At 33.2% G+C, this 16,235-nt stretch overlaps 1 protein-coding gene across 1 annotated transcript in view; it reads right to left on the reverse strand.

Annotated features, from left to right (window-relative positions):
- LOC127730663 (SAP domain-containing ribonucleoprotein-like) overlaps positions 1–16,178 on the reverse strand; it is a 40,138-nt gene extending 23,960 nt beyond the window's left edge. The window contains exons 1-4 of the mRNA XM_052239177.1: positions 16,127–16,178; positions 11,040–11,139; positions 5,292–5,323; positions 3,571–3,680 (exon numbers count right to left, since the gene is read on the reverse strand). Of these exons, the coding sequence (XP_052095137.1) occupies positions 3,571–3,680; positions 5,292–5,323; positions 11,040–11,139; positions 16,127–16,150 (266 nt within the window). The 5' untranslated portion in view covers positions 16,151–16,178. The remainder of the gene's footprint in view (positions 1–3,570; positions 3,681–5,291; positions 5,324–11,039; positions 11,140–16,126) is intronic.
- Positions 16,179–16,235: the final 57 nt, after the last annotated feature.

The raw sequence follows: 16,235 nt of genomic DNA on the forward strand, positions 1-16,235 counted from the left end.
CAATTAAAAAATCTAAATACATGGTAAGATTCAGCATATCAAAGAACCCCATATATTCAATTTTTGTTGAACTCAAACAAAGTTTAATTTTGGACCCCAATTTGGACCAACTTGAAAACTGGGCCAAAAATCTAAAATCTAAATACATGTTTAGATTCAGCATATCAAAGAACCCCATATATTCAATTTTTGTTAAAAAATCAAACAAAGTTTAATTTTGGACCCCAACTTGGACCAACTTAAAACTGGGCCCATAATCAAAAATCTAAACACATGTTTAGATTCAGCATATCAAAGAACCCCAAGAATTCAATTTTTGTTAAAATCAAACTAAGTTTAATTTTGGACCCTTTGGACCTTAATGTAGACCAATTTAAAAAACGGGACCCAAAATAAAAAATCTAAATACACGGTTAGATTTGGCATATCAAAGAACCCCAATAATTCAATTTTTGATGAAATCAAACAAAGTTTAATTTTGGACCCTTTTGACTTCAATATGAACCAATTTGATAGCGGGGTCCACAAATAAAAAATCTAAATACATGGTAAGATTCAGCATATCAAAGAACCCCATATATTCATTTTTTGTTGAAATCAAACAAAGTTTAATTTTGGACCCCAATTTGGACCAACTTGAAAACTGGGCCAAAAATCAAAAATCTAAATACATGTTTAGATTCAGCATATCAAAGAACCCCATATATTCAATTTTTGTTAAAATCAAACAAAGTTTAATTTTGGACCCTTTGGACCTTAATGTAGACCAATTTGAAAACTGGACCCAAAATTAAAAATCTAAATACACGGTTAGATTCGGCATAACAAATAAATGAATGTGGTCATAGATTTTACAAATCTAATGCGCCATACTGTGCAATTAAAGATTACTTCTTGAAATTTTTCAATATTTGAAATTTGAAAAAAAAATAATATTTGAAGAATAATTCTTTTTAATTTCTGAAATCTGAAATGAGAAAAAATTGACCCCCCACAATTTCTTTCCCCCCCTTTTTTCCCCCAAAAAATTCTTTCCCTCAAGATATGGTTATAATCTCAATTCAAATTTCCAATGGAGTTTGCAACCATAGTTACCCATTTAAATTTACCATAGTGCTAACCAGGGCTTCCAAAAAAATTTTGAGCCAGCCGGACATTTCATATCTTATCCCGATTTTAAATCCCTTTAGACTTAGTAAATAAGGCAATTATGATAATCAGTTGGCGATCATATAACCAATGATTGACATTAAAACGATATTAAACTTGACTTTGATATTAATTCGATGTTCTGACGTAAAGTGTTAAATTGAAAGTGCAGCATTCGAAGTGTGCAACATCGGCGTACTAATTCTGCCTAATTCCGCTTTAGACTCTTTATTTGTGCAAAATAACGTTGTCAAAACTTTACTTTCGTTTTTAAAATCACATTTTCCAAATGCCGGATGTTGACTTGACAATGGTAAATCACGGATCAGAGACGGATACGTAATATCCGTGTACGTTTACGATTGAGTTAAGTAGCCTTTTCAAGATATTTCTTCAAGAAAATACTCGAAATGAACGTAAGTTAAAGGTATTAATGATAATTTTAGCATTATTGAAGAATTAGGATGCATAATTAAATTTCCCACCAGCGCACAATAGACACATGCGCACACGTGTACTAGTTCAAACAACGTGGTTCTGACGATTATTCGTTTAAAACCTTTTCAAATTTTTCATCAAATCATATTTATTAACGTATATCTTATAATTTCAATCTTTTAGGCTAAATTAATTAGATGCAACCCGCTGAAATGTAAGAAAATAACTTTGAATACCCTTTAGCGTACCCCAATATTTAACAGATGTACAGTGTTTTTAAATATAATAATGAATATCATACAAATATGAATTCATTTATAAATATTCTTATTTGAAGAATTATTCTAAAATCTAAGGATACTTTTTTAAAACTGAATGTTCATTTACAATAATATCTACAAAGCGTAATTAAATAGGATGTTGTTCCATACACCCTTACATGTTTGACCTCGTTTACCTGATCACCTTTATGTCCATTGTTATGCATCATCAATTCTATTGATTAAGACAAGCTAAGGTCCCTCATCAAAGGTAATACCTGTAATCAGTGAATGATTTATGGCTTCAATATTACTTATTGAAGGGATAATTGTTTGACAGCTTGTTGTTTTTTAAATAAAAGAACAAATGTTTTTTCTACTTTTTATTGATGTACCAAGCCGTGCATTTGTGTACCCAGAGGATTAGACTAACTGAGACACTTCAAAGTATGAAATATGCTGCATCTGTTTAATTAAACCCAAATATGACCAAAATATCTTTGTGAAATAGATTGCCACAATTATAAACTATAATGCCCAAACGGACATTTTTACCGATCGATAGTTGGTAAAAAAAGTGAAATGACCGTTTTATGAAAATGCCTTGAATAACAAAAAGTGGCAAACCTATGATATTTGACCGTCTGAGGCTGAGAGCAGCCGGACTTTTTATATAAATTTCGGTCAAGTCCGGAATATATGACCGTTTTGGAAGCCATGGTGCTAACTTAATCTATTTTATAATAGAATTTAAAATATAGTGTCAAATCTTTCATATGGATATTTTTGTAAAAAAAAAAGATGCAACATTTGCAGATATTTTTACTGGTCTTCCTTTATAAATATGCATTTCTTTAAACATAATTTAAAAGCAGTGTAAGGGAAGTAACCAAAACGTTGTATTTGGATTACCTCCCTTACACTGTTTTAAATTATCTTAATTGTTCATTAACCATTACTTTATACATAATTTAAAAGCAGTGTAAGGGAGATAATTTCAATGATGTATTTGATTTATCTCCCTTACAATGCTTTAAATTATGTTTTGTACTAAAGTATTTGTCCATTAACCAGGACAACCTTGTTTTCCCCCCTTTTTTGCCCCTAATTCTTAAACGGTTTGAGCCATAACCCCCCAAAGCAAATCCTAACCATCCCTTTGTGGTATGGAAACTTGTAGTATAATTTCAGAGAGATCCATACACCGTTCCACAGTTATTGTCTGGAAACTAGAAAATGCTGATTTTTGGCCACTTTTTGGCCCCTAATTCCTTAACTGTTGGTACCATAACCCCCAAAATCAATCCCCACCTTCCTTTTCTGGTATTGAACCTTATGGTAAAATTTCATAGAGATCATTCACTTAAACTAAAGTTAGAGTGCGAAAACTAATGCGTCTTCAGACGACGACGACAACGACAACGCCAACGTCATACCAATATACGACCACAAAAATTTTTTTGCGGTCGTATAAAAATGAAGTATTAAAATAATCAAAATGATATCTACAAAGGAATCTGGTCCAGACTGGTAATAAATGTAAATCCATAACTAGTAGACTGTTTACCGTAACACAGTAATTACCATCCAAAATTCGTAACAACTAGGGGAAAATCGTAACTCTTGGCATATATGTCTTTTCCATCAATTGAAAGTTACATCTTGTAGGAAAAGTTGTCAGGACCTCTTATTTTGTCTTTTTGCATTTTGCCATGTAACTTACCTCACAGGAACTGTTTTAGATTCAGTTATCTCTAATTTGTCCTCTGTCAAGGTCATATCATCATCTACCTCCTCTTCCTCCTCCTCTTCTTGGAGAACCACCTGTTCTACCTGAAATTAATTATTATTCACATAACCAGATTATTTTGTTTTCTAGGCAAACAATACTGTTTCGAAATCCTTATTTCATTAGTATTCTTGTTAATGATTGATACAAGTAGCTTATAGTTTTTTTACAAAAGGAGAGAAAAGATGCACTTAAATTTGACATATTTTATAGTAAATGGTGCTTTAGAAAGTTGTGAATGGCAGAGAGTTCTGAAGATGAATTCTTAACTTTTTCAGTTATTTAGATAGAACAAACAAGTTGGCAGTACCATGAAATATTTCCTCTAATGTAAATTCCTTTCATTCAAGTGTTTAAAAGTCAATATATTTTGTATAAAATTATCTAAACAGTTAGGTATACACATACATGTAGACAGTTTTCGTTAAATAACTGGTTTTAGTTAGCTTCAGTTATAAACTTATAGCCTAAGTTTTCTAGTTTGGGTTATATATTTGACAAATTTTCTGAAATGGTCTATATTTAACTTAAATTTTCTCTGTTTCAAAGATTTTTCCTCAATAAACCAAGAAATTCCCATGTGGACCATAGGTGTACAAACCAAATGGGTGTATATATCTATGTGTGGACTGACACTACAGTGAGATTGCTCCACGTTCTTTAATAGATAGCTAGTTATTTTCAAGATTTCCCGGACCCTTGAAAGACCATTTAATAATTACTTTAAGAATGTTCAGTTACTTATTACCAAAAATAACCAAACAAATTGCAATTATTATAAAAAATAACTGTTTTCAATGATGCCCATGACTGTTAAACAAGTATGTGACTGCTCTGTGTACATCAAAGAAAACTACAAAATTTAAATAAAAAACTTATCGAGTTGCAGAATTTTTTTTTGTATGTTTGGTTTGGGAAACAAATAAATCCTTTTTGGCAATTGTACGATCTTCTTAAATCCAAACATTGACACAATTCAGTTCACAGAAGTGCCTAGAAAACCACCACTTTTTGCAAGCTTTAAAATTTCATTAATTAAACCTAACACAACATTTGTGAAACACAAAATTTGTGAAAGACAAATTAAAAAAATTTAACCCATACTACTAAAATGAAATGATGAAGTAGATACATAGAAACAATTGGCAAAAGTGTTAACCAATTATCTATCATTTCCTCAAAGTCACCAAAGTCCTTCCATTGATATTGCACTGATCAGACAATATTGGCAAGGTCACCAGAGTATATCATGTAGTCCTACATTTCAATGGAAAGGAACAACAAAGCAAGGTAATCAAACTCTTAATCTGACAGCATGTTCTAAAATAATGAGGGGTGGAAAGACCTTTTATCGGGACGTCAGGATTGGTCCTTTATCTTTGCGGGAACTCTGGATTTACCAACTGTCGGGACTCAGGAAATAATGATTATAGTTGGAGATCTGGGAAAGAATACTTTATTTTTTTTGTTTTTAAAATGACATCCCCTCCATTATGTTGTAGCCTTAATTCTTTCATACACATGTAATATATTTTAGCCTTAATTCTTACATAAACATGTAACATATTATAGCCTTATTTCTATCCTATACATGTATTATATTGCAGAATTTACTCTATCCTATACATGTATTATAGTGTAGCCTTAAATCTTACCACTTCTTCAGTTTCTTCTAGCTCTGCTGTTTCTGTAAATCATATCAAAATAATATTTAATTAAAGAACTAAAAAATTAAACAGATCACTGTAGATACTATCTAGTAAAATAACTGTTAAAACTCTGAGTTTTATTGTATATAATTCACAGATTCATTGTTTTATAGGAAGCTTACATGTATACATGTACATGCTTTATATTTTTTGTGGTTTAAGTTGTTTTGTAAGTGTTATTTTACTTATATTGAGGTATCTAAACTGTGTGTCAAAATGCAGTTCTTGATACAAAGCAACATTCTAACTTTTACAGCATGAATTACAAGACGTATGTATACAATATGGCTATACCTTTTGTGGATTTGTCAAAATACATTATTTGTCATGGGAAATCCCTAAAATTATTTCGATCAAAATATTAAACAGTCTTTCAAATCCACTTGCTGTTTAGAAGGCATTACAGAAATATAAGATCACTATTCTGGTTTGTATAGGTATGGCCAAGTGGATGTGTTGCTAGATGTACATGTATTGGAAATCCCAAAACTGATTGGATCAACAACAAAAAACAGGTCACAATGCTATCAGATTCTGAAGATTCTTACTAATGGAGGAGGAGCTGTGCAATGTGGATACAAAGTGTTAAAGGACTAAATGAGAAAACATGTTTAACACTGGTTTCACAAGGTTGGGATATAGCAAAAATATTAAAGTCTTGGAAGCATACAAATTATCAATTGCATACTAGCATGCTACAGTCTCATACATAACACTGATACAAATTTTTATAATACATAATATAATGTGATATTTTGGGGACTTACATATAGAATCTGGTTTAAGAGAAAAATACAAATAGGATCTAACCCAATCTAGAGTCCCCATTTGCAGCCTAATGACCAGGAGGATGGTGCTTAATGTAAAGTTGAGGTATTGAAATTTGTGAGTAAAATATCAATCTGGTTCCTTATTGAAGACATACATGTATAGCCTGGTGAAAGAAGTTGGGTGTCAAAATAATGACAACTTTTTCAAAAAGTGTGTCCAGATTATAATTTGTACATAATTACAATTCATACACATTTATGAATGCTAACCTGAGAACCATTCATCTAACCAGGGGCGGATTCAGGCAGGGGTGTGGCGGACGTGCGCCCCCTTAAAATTTGGAAAGCATGGGTTGTCCTCAGCTTAATAAAGAAAATTTCGATAATTTTACCTCAAAAAAATTTTATTTTGCGCCCCCGAAACCTAAAATCCTGGATCCGCTCCTGCTAACTGTAAAAAGTTTTTAACAATGAACTTTAGTGTTTGAAAAAATTGGAATGAAAAATAAGATCTTGTCTCTTGGTGTTATCTACATATAGAATTGAAACTCAAATGAATATTAATTTCAAAGGGACCGCTCAATCTTTGATAAAACATAAAAAAAATGAAAACAACACTTTTAAATGCATGCATTGTAAGCACTTTTCTGGATTTACCTTCACAAAGACTCTAAAAGCAGCAACTGGTGTTAATTGTATCAAATGTCTGTATTATTAGGGAAAAAAATTAACAGGAGTCCCAGTGTCCAAGGCAAGGCTTCCAAAACGGTCATATATTCCGGACATTTGTATAATGTCCGGTAAAAGTCCGGCTGGGCAAAGCATGAAACGGTCATCTACTTTTTAGTTTTCAAGGCTTTCTTAAGAGACGGTCATTTCAACATAATTCGCGATCTTTTTGACCCAACCTTTTGCCTTTAACAGCCACACATTTCCGGTCATAAAAGTGACATGATCATTAAGTACTATCAAAACAACCCCTACTTTAATACCTTCTCACTTTAATCAAGGCTAACTAGTTGTCGAACAGCTGAAATTTACCTGTTCAGGTGAAGGTAAACTATTTTGAACCGGACATTGATCGGTCTATTCAAAGTTATTTTCTTACATTTCAGCGGTTTGCATCTAATTAATTTAGTCAAAAAAGTTTAAACAAGAAATGATTGTAACAGGATGCTGTTACTAAGTCTCCCAAACGAAGCTCCCATAATTCGTAATTCCCAGGGTCGCCTGACAATGGGCAAAGTCCAGTGAAAATTAAAGTTATATGCATTAGTGATGCCTGGGGACTAACCCTGTATATCATTCAAATCATCTTGGCATGACAAACCAGAATATATATGGTTTAGGGGTGGGTATCTCGACCATTTACAAGATATTAGAACTTTCTCAAATGGCAGGGAGTCAGGATCACCCCTGGGGACTAACCCTGTATATCATTCAAACCATCTTAGCATGACAAACCAGAATATATATGGTTGAAGGGTGGGGATCTTGACCACTTACAAGATATTAGAACTTTCTTAAATGGCATGGGGTGGGGGTGACCCCTGGGGACTAACCCTGTATTTCATTTCATGTGCTTTATCATGACAAACCAGAATATATATATATGGTTTAGGGGTGGGGATCTCGACCATTTACAAGATATTAGAACTTTCTCAAATGGCAGGGGGTCGGGATGACCCCTGGGGACTAACCCTATATATTATTCAAACCATCTTCGCATGATAAACCAGAATATAAATGGTTTAGGGGTGGGGATCTTGACCACTTACAAGATATTAGAACTTTCTTAAATGGCAAAGGGTGGGGGTGACCCCTGGGGGCTAACCCTGTATTTCATTCAAATCATCTTAGCATGACAAACCAGAATATATATGGTTTAGGGGTGGGGATCTTGACCACTTACAAGGTATTAGAAGTTTCTTAAATGGCAGGGGGTGGGGGTGACCCCTGGGGACTAACCCTGTATTTCATTTCATGTGCTTTATCATGACAAACCAGAATATATATATATGGTTTAGGGGTGGGGATCTCGACCATTTACAAGATATTAGAACTTTCTCAAATGGCAGGGGGTCGGGATGACCCCTGGGGACTAACCCTATATATTATTCAAACCATCTTCGCATGATAAACCAGAATATAAATGGTTTAGGGGTGGGGATCTTGACCACTTACAAGATATTAGAACTTTCTTAAATGGCAAAGGGTGGGGGTGACCCCTGGGGACTAACCCTGTATTTCATTCAAACCATCTTACCATGACAAACCAGAATATATATGGTTTAGGGGTGGGGATCTTGACCACTTACAAGATATTAGAAGTTTCTTAAATGGCAGGGGGTGGGGGTGACCCCTGGGGACTAACCCTGTATTTCATTTCATGTGCTTTATCATGACAAACCAGAATATATATGGTTTAGGGGTGGGGATCTCGACCATTTACAAGATATTAGAACTTTCTCAAATGGCAGGGGGTCGGGATGACCCCTGGGGACTAACCCTGTATATCATTCAAACCATCTTCGCATGACAAACCAGAATATATATGGTTTAGGGGTGGGGATCTCGACCATTTACAAGATATTAGAACTTTCTGAAATGGCAGGGGGTCGGGATGACCCCTGGGGACTAACCCTGTATATCATTCAAACCATCTTAGCATGACAAACCAGAATATATATGGTTTAGGGGTGGGGATCTTGACCACTTACAAGATATTAGAACTTTCTTAAATGGCAGGGGGTGGGGATGACCCCTGGGGACTAACCCTGTATTTCATTTAATGGGTTTTATCATTTAGAACATTTTCAATTAAAAAGATTGTGTCTATCACAAACGGTTTTCAATTTATAATCATTTGAAAATTTAAAAACATAAAATCCCATAGGGTTCTATAGTAAAACCCTCTTTTCTTTTTGCCCCTCAAAGTACCCCTTTATAAACCCCATTGCACAAACAAAACCCTGATTGCACCACTAGACATGTTAGTCTAACATATTGTGAAACCCTAAGTTAATCTGACAAGTGGTTTTGGAGAACGGGTGCGGACAAGTTCAAATTTAAAAGCGGCGGAAGAGGAAGAGGAAGAAGAAGAAGAATAATAATAATAATAACTGAGCAAAAACAATAAGTCTTCCCAATCCCAAACGAATTTATCAGAAATACGTTTACAAATATGATTTGATGAAAAAATTAAAAAGGTGAAAATGAAAAATCGTCATAACCACGTTGTTTGAACCAGAGACATGTCTGTTTGAACTAGTACCCGTGTGCGCCAAGGGTCCGGAAACGGTCATATATGCCAGTCATGTCCTAAGATGAAACTATTTGTCCTAAACCAGTAATTGGGATTTAGGACAAATTTTATTTTTTTAAAGAAGTAATTTCGGTCATTTCATTGACTCAATGTTTGAAATCGGATTTCTTAATCGCCATTTTGCACTGTCTTGTGTAAGTTGTGATCACTTGTTTTGTTTATAATCCCTTTCCTGTAATAAAACTGCCACTCCAGTAGTTTGATAATCCTGAGGGCCCTCCTAATATCTATATCAATGCCTCCGGGAAACATTGGCTAATGATCGCTAATCACTTTTTACCTGTGGTTTAAATTCACACCTGACAGTGATCACAAGCTCAGAATAATATCTTAACAAAAATTGAAATTCCCTGACAAGTGTATTCATTATTTAATTACTTTTCAGCAAAGACAATCATCAAATCTGATTTAAAAATTAAACCTAAATTCACGGAGAAAAAAGTATTTTTTCATGTGCTTTATCTACTGTATAATACGCATGCGTGAAATTGTCTTCAGCAAATTTAATATTTAATCGTAAAATGCAAATTGATTTCATGCTAAATTAAACGAGTGCAACTATTGTCTGTTACATTCAAACACTTTTGAAGGTAATAAAATAAAAAAAAAACATAAAAAGCCGGTGATTTCCTGTCAATTTGATAAACAAAACAAATCCCTGAAATGAATCCGGAATTATTCATTCTTTAACTTTATCGCAAACTTCCGGTTTTAACTTTTGTCAAATCGAAAGAAACGTAAGCAATGTCTGAGAGATTTACCATTTTGAGTCATTAAAATCATTTCAATTTTAAACTATTGCCTTCCCTAAACTGTTCTTCATGGTAATGGTAAGACATTTACTAAGTAAATGCGATGAAACAGCAATACAAGTTCGTTGATGCTATGAATCTAGTCAAGACTCAAGTTGACATGGAAAGGGGCACCAACTTTTCAATCATCTCAAAATGACCGAAATTGTGTGGAAAAATTTCCGGATCCTTGGTGTGCGCATGTGTGCAGGTGTGAAATTTAATTATGCATCCTAATTTCTTCAAAAAATGTTTAAATTGTCATTGATACCTTTATCTCACGTTTATTTTGAATATTTTCTTGAAGAAATAACGTAGAAAGAGCTACTACGTACACTCATTCATGCTTTGCAAATGTACACGGAATTTACTTATCCGTCTCTGGTCCATGTTTTACCATTGTCAAGATAACATCCGGTATAAGATTTTAACGAATGTAAAGTTTTTGACCACGTTATTTTGCACAAATAAAGAGTCTAAGGCAGATATAAGTACGCTGATGTTGCACACTTCGAATGATGCACTGCCAATTTAACAGTTTACGTCAGAACTTCGAATTTGAATCAAAGAAAGTTTAATATCGTTTTTTTTAATGTCAATCATTGGGATGGCCATCTCAGCAACTGAATACCATAATTGCCTTTTGTTTATTTAGTCTTAAGGGATTAAAATCGGGATAATATATAAAATGTCCGGCTGGCTAAAAATAATTTTGGAAGCCCTGGTCCAAGGCCACTAAATTTTTGCTGGGCCCTAAATTTTAGCTGAAAATGTCCATAGTTCTTCTGTTAATCTTTCATTCACATACCTTCTAATTCCATGGCATCTTTTAATCTCTTCAATAACTCTGGTTTAGACCCAGATACAGTCAAACCTTTTTCTTTCAATTTTTCTTTCAATTCAACTACCTATAACATAAAAGTATATGTAGTTATCAAATAACTTTAAAAGATATAATCATATAATACAATTAGAAAAATAGTTAGTTTAACATGTTTAAAAATTCATTACCTCTTTCCAAATAAGTATAGACAGTCAGTGTTCTACCAAGGGCCTTAAAGCATCACGGTCCCAAAGTGCTAATTTTTGAAAGCTGTGCTATTGTAATGGTTTTTTCTTCCTCTGTGATATTTTTCCTGGTGGAAGATTTGTCACCGTAAATAGTTTCAAGACATGGTATTTCATTTTATGCATACTATATTCCGGAATAAATTTCAAAATGAAATTATTTCCTTTTTACTTAATTTCTTAAATATAAAATAATGACTTTAATTAATAATTATAAAGACGGAAAATATTTCACAGGTAAATACTATCCAGCTGTGAAATATTTTGCTGGGCAGCATTACGCAGTAAAATATTGTATGGAAAGTATTTTCTTTTTTGACTCTCACTTGAGACAATGCGATATTCTTGGGAATTTATATAGTTGAATATATCATCATACTCTGATTCCTCCATTACTGTAGTGATGTAACTATATTCTACCTTTATTTTTTTAATTGTACTCACATTTGAAAACAACTCACTTGTACCTGTATTTCACTTACCTTATTTTCTTATTGGCAGGATATTATTTCACAATTAAGATCTATGAAATTATTTCTGGTTTTGTTACATATTTTTCATGATAATTGTTTTCCTTTTTACATGTATATTGTGATTATGAAATAGAAAATTTTTGTTTCAAACGCCGGGATGATATTTTACTGTAAAATTATTTCTGGATATTATTTTATAACTAACATCTGTGATATTATTTCCGATTACAATACAATTGTTTGGGTTTTTAATTACTACTTTAGCTTTTTATTTAATTACTCCATTATTAGTCCATAGTAATTGCAAATATTTAGTTTTTTATTAACTTTTCGATATTTTAATTGTTAAATAGGACTACTTTGGCTGAAAACAACAATTTCACACCTTCTATCTGTAAAACTTTCCGGTTAAATAAAATTTCATGTCAATGGAAAATATCTCACAGTGATATAATTTCCTCTGGAAAGAATCTTACAATATCATATGTCATATTTTTTTCTGCCGGATGTTATTTCATCCGGAGAGAATTATGCTTTACACTCTCTGTCTAGCAGAATTGCCATCATTTCAATCAATATTGTAAAATTTTATCCCAGCAGTTAAAAATCCCAGATGAAACTTCAACTGCACCTTGATCGTTTACAGTATATGATTGATTTACCTGATGATGAGGATCAGAAGAAATTTCATGATTGATCATTGCTTATACACAATGAACTAATGATCAATTAATAATCTGAACAATGTGAAAACTCTTTTCAATTTTTTTTTAAAGATAAATGGCATGTTGTCATTGTTTTGTCAATACTTTGGTGTGTAATTTAAACATGGATTAATAAAGAATACGCTCTGTACATCTGTTGTGTGTTTGATGTTGGCATTTTTGTATTAAAGGTAACTTTTTTCAGATAATTTCCATTTTGAGTAGCTTTTATGTATATGCAAAACATAAAATATTAACTGGATTTGATCAAACATCAAACATGTCAAAGTCAATAAACTATAAAAAAAAAAACCAAAAAAAATGTATTCCTTATTCCTCGAATTCAAAATTATTACAAATAATAGATGCACATTTAGACTTTCTGTCTCAGTTACTTCTTCTATAATTTTTATAAACTCTTAAATAAGGTCAAATTATTTTAAAACCTGCGCTTATGTACATTCATTGAGACACAAAATAAAACGCTCAACTTGATGACATCAGCAGTAACAGGAATCAAAAGTGAAAGTAAAGCTAGAAAATTTCCGAAAAATGGGACATTAACATTTTGTAATTGAGTGCTTGGAAAAACAGTCCAATCGACTGATTTTCAATTACATGTATAATCGATCATCTGGGCACCACTAGGTAACCTATTGTTGATTGGTTGCATTGACATTCTGAGCTTTTTTTGGGCTGTCTGATTTCTTATACCTTTGAGAAAATTCTTTTCATTGTACCCTTATGTTTTCTTTTTAGCCACTGGAGGAACAAAAGGCATAAGTATTTTAGTCTGGATACCCTAATTATAAGAACCATTCAGGTTATTTTGTTGAAAAGTGTTTAATTTTCTAAAACACAAAATGCAGATAACTTTTATATATCTACATTGTAGGTCCAGTCAGGCCTTAAATTTTTTTCAGGTGCACATTTAAGTACAATTTTCCCCAAACGGTGATGGCATCGGTAGTAATGTATGTAAATTTCGTATTCATGTTATTATATTGATATTATGAAAGCGCTTTTGAGATCAAGGTTTCTGATTAGAATCATCGCGGTGTTGGTAACAATGAATTAAGTACCATCATTTTTTCCGTTTCTTTCTCCTCCCCAAAAAGTTCCTTTCTGGTTGAAAATGTCTCACAATTCAAGCTTTAGTACAATTAATTCTTATTCAAAACTTCCCAATTTCCAAAAAAAAATGATGCATTTTTCCCCCATATACCTTGCAGTACAATTTCAGACCGATCCACACACTTGAACACAAGTTATTGTCTGGAAACTAGAAAAAGGCTTGTTTTTAGGCCCCTTTTTGGCCCCAAATTCCTAAATGTTTAGGGAAATTACCCCAAAACTCAAACCTAGCTCTCCCTTTGTGATATGGAACCTTGTAGTACAATTTCAGAAAGATCCATACACTTAAACACAAGTTATTGTCCTGAAACTAGAAAAATGCTTGCTTTTTGCCCCTTTTTCCTAAAATTTTAAGGCAATTACCCCCAAAATCAATCCCAGCCTTCCCTTTTGGGTATGGTACCTTGCAGTACAATTTCAGAGAGATCCATACACTTGAACACAAGTTATTGTCTGGAAACTAGAAATATGCTTATTTTTGGCCCCTTATTCCTAAACGTTTTGGGCAATTACCCCCTAACTCAATTCCAGCTTTCCCTTTGAGATATGAAACCTTGTAGTACAATTTCAGAAAGATCCATACACTTACACACAAGTCATTGTCCTGAAATTAGAAAAATGCTTAGTTTTTGCCCCTTTTCGGCCCCTAATTCCTAAAATTTTGAGGCAATTACCCCCAAAATCAATCCCAGCCTTCCCTTTGTGGTATGGTACCTTGCAGTACAATTTCAGAGAGATCCATACACTTGAACACAAGTTATTGTCTGGAAACTGGAAAAATGCTTATTTTTGGCCCTTTATTCCTAAACGTTTTGGGCAATTTCCCCCAAACTCACTTCCAGCTTTCCCTTTGTGATATGGAACCTTGTAGTACAATTTCATAAAGATCCATACACTTACACACAAGTTATTGCCATGAAACTAGAAAAATGCTTGTTTTTTGGCCCTTTTTTGGCCCCTAATTCCGAAAATTTTGAGGCAATTACCCCCAAAATCAATCCCAGCATTCCCTTTGTGATATGGAACCTTGTGGTACAATGTCAGAGAGATCCATACACTAACACACAAGTTATGTCTGGAAGTTACAAAAATGTTTATTTTTGGCCCCTAATTCCTTAACTGTTGGTACCATAATCCCCAAAATCAATCCCAACCTTCCTTTTGTGGTATTGAACCTTATGGTAAAATTTTATAGAGATCCATTCACTTAAACTAAAGTTAGAGTGCGAAAACCAATGTGTCTTCGGATGACGACGACGATAACGCCGGAAGACGACGACAACGTCATACCGATATACGACCGCAAAAAAATGTGGTCGTATAAAAATTACATTTTTCCAATCAAAGATGGATATAACCCCCTACCACCTATTAATCAAAATCATTTAACTATAGTTTATATCTTCCAAAATATTAATTTATGCTATATTTAATAGCTTTTTATACGGAATTCACCTTCTTTCACAGGGTATTGGGTCCGTTCGCCCTGATTACATGTTCGCCCTGGGTCCGTTCGCCCTGAGTTCGTTCGCTCATAGATATATATTAATATTAAGGGTATTAAAGTTTAATAAACTTATTCAGATATTTATATGGTATAAATTCTTGAAATTCATGAAAACACATGGAAATATTTAAAACTGATGGCGCGTTTTGGAGCATTAATTGTTCATAATAATACTTCTCACTGATTGTTGTAATAATTGTCTTTGATGGATTAATTTTAAAAACAACATTTTGTTTTGATATACTAGTCAGCTTGGAATGAGTAAAAACAATGATGTACCAATTGTAAAACAGGGAAAGGATTTATGAATTCATTTATTATCATACTGCATAAATTGACTGACTAGAATGATTAAAATCGTTAACAAATATCAATAAAGATAAATACATTGTATTCCAGTATTCTACTATGCAAATCAAAGGAAAATAATTATCTGGTTGCAGCAATACAAATATTCTGCGAATTTTTCAACAAACTTTAACATACTCTGTTCAAATAATAAACATTATGCAACTAGACAACAATTAAAAAAAAAAAAAAAAAAAAATCAGGGCGAGTGGACCCTGGGCGAACAGATATTAGGGCAAACAGGTACTAGGGCAAACGTGAATCTTGGCGAACGTGAATCAGGGCGAACGGACCCGGATTCCTTTCACAGGTGCTGCCTGATATTAGGGTCTCATTTATAACTTTGGGCCTACCAAACATAAAAATGTGTATATTGCTGGCAATATATGATGGGCTAGCCTAGTAGAAACATTAACATGTCCTCCTGTTTTCGGTTGACACCTGCCATGATATGGTCAAGGATTTGTATAGTAAGTCTTACTAATATACTATACAAATCCTTGATAATGATATGGTTGAATCAAATGAATGTCCATTGATTCAACCATATTCCCAAAATGACATCTCCTCTGTTTCTCGCCCTTGGGGTTACCATGATTACTTTTGACATGTTTTTAAAATGCATTATGTTTATGATTGCGGAGAAACTTATTCTAAAAACCTTCAAAGTGCTCAGGTCTTCCATCGTGTTTTTTTTTAAAGAAACCGGAAGTCATAATTTTAAACTTCTGCCCATTATTGGGAAAAAACTAGAAAAAGATCCGGACTTG

This window comes from Mytilus californianus, unplaced genomic scaffold, assembly GCF_021869535.1.
Source record: "Mytilus californianus isolate M0D057914Y unplaced genomic scaffold, xbMytCali1.0.p SCAF_2, whole genome shotgun sequence".
Lineage (NCBI taxonomy): Eukaryota > Metazoa > Mollusca > Bivalvia > Mytilida > Mytilidae > Mytilus > Mytilus californianus.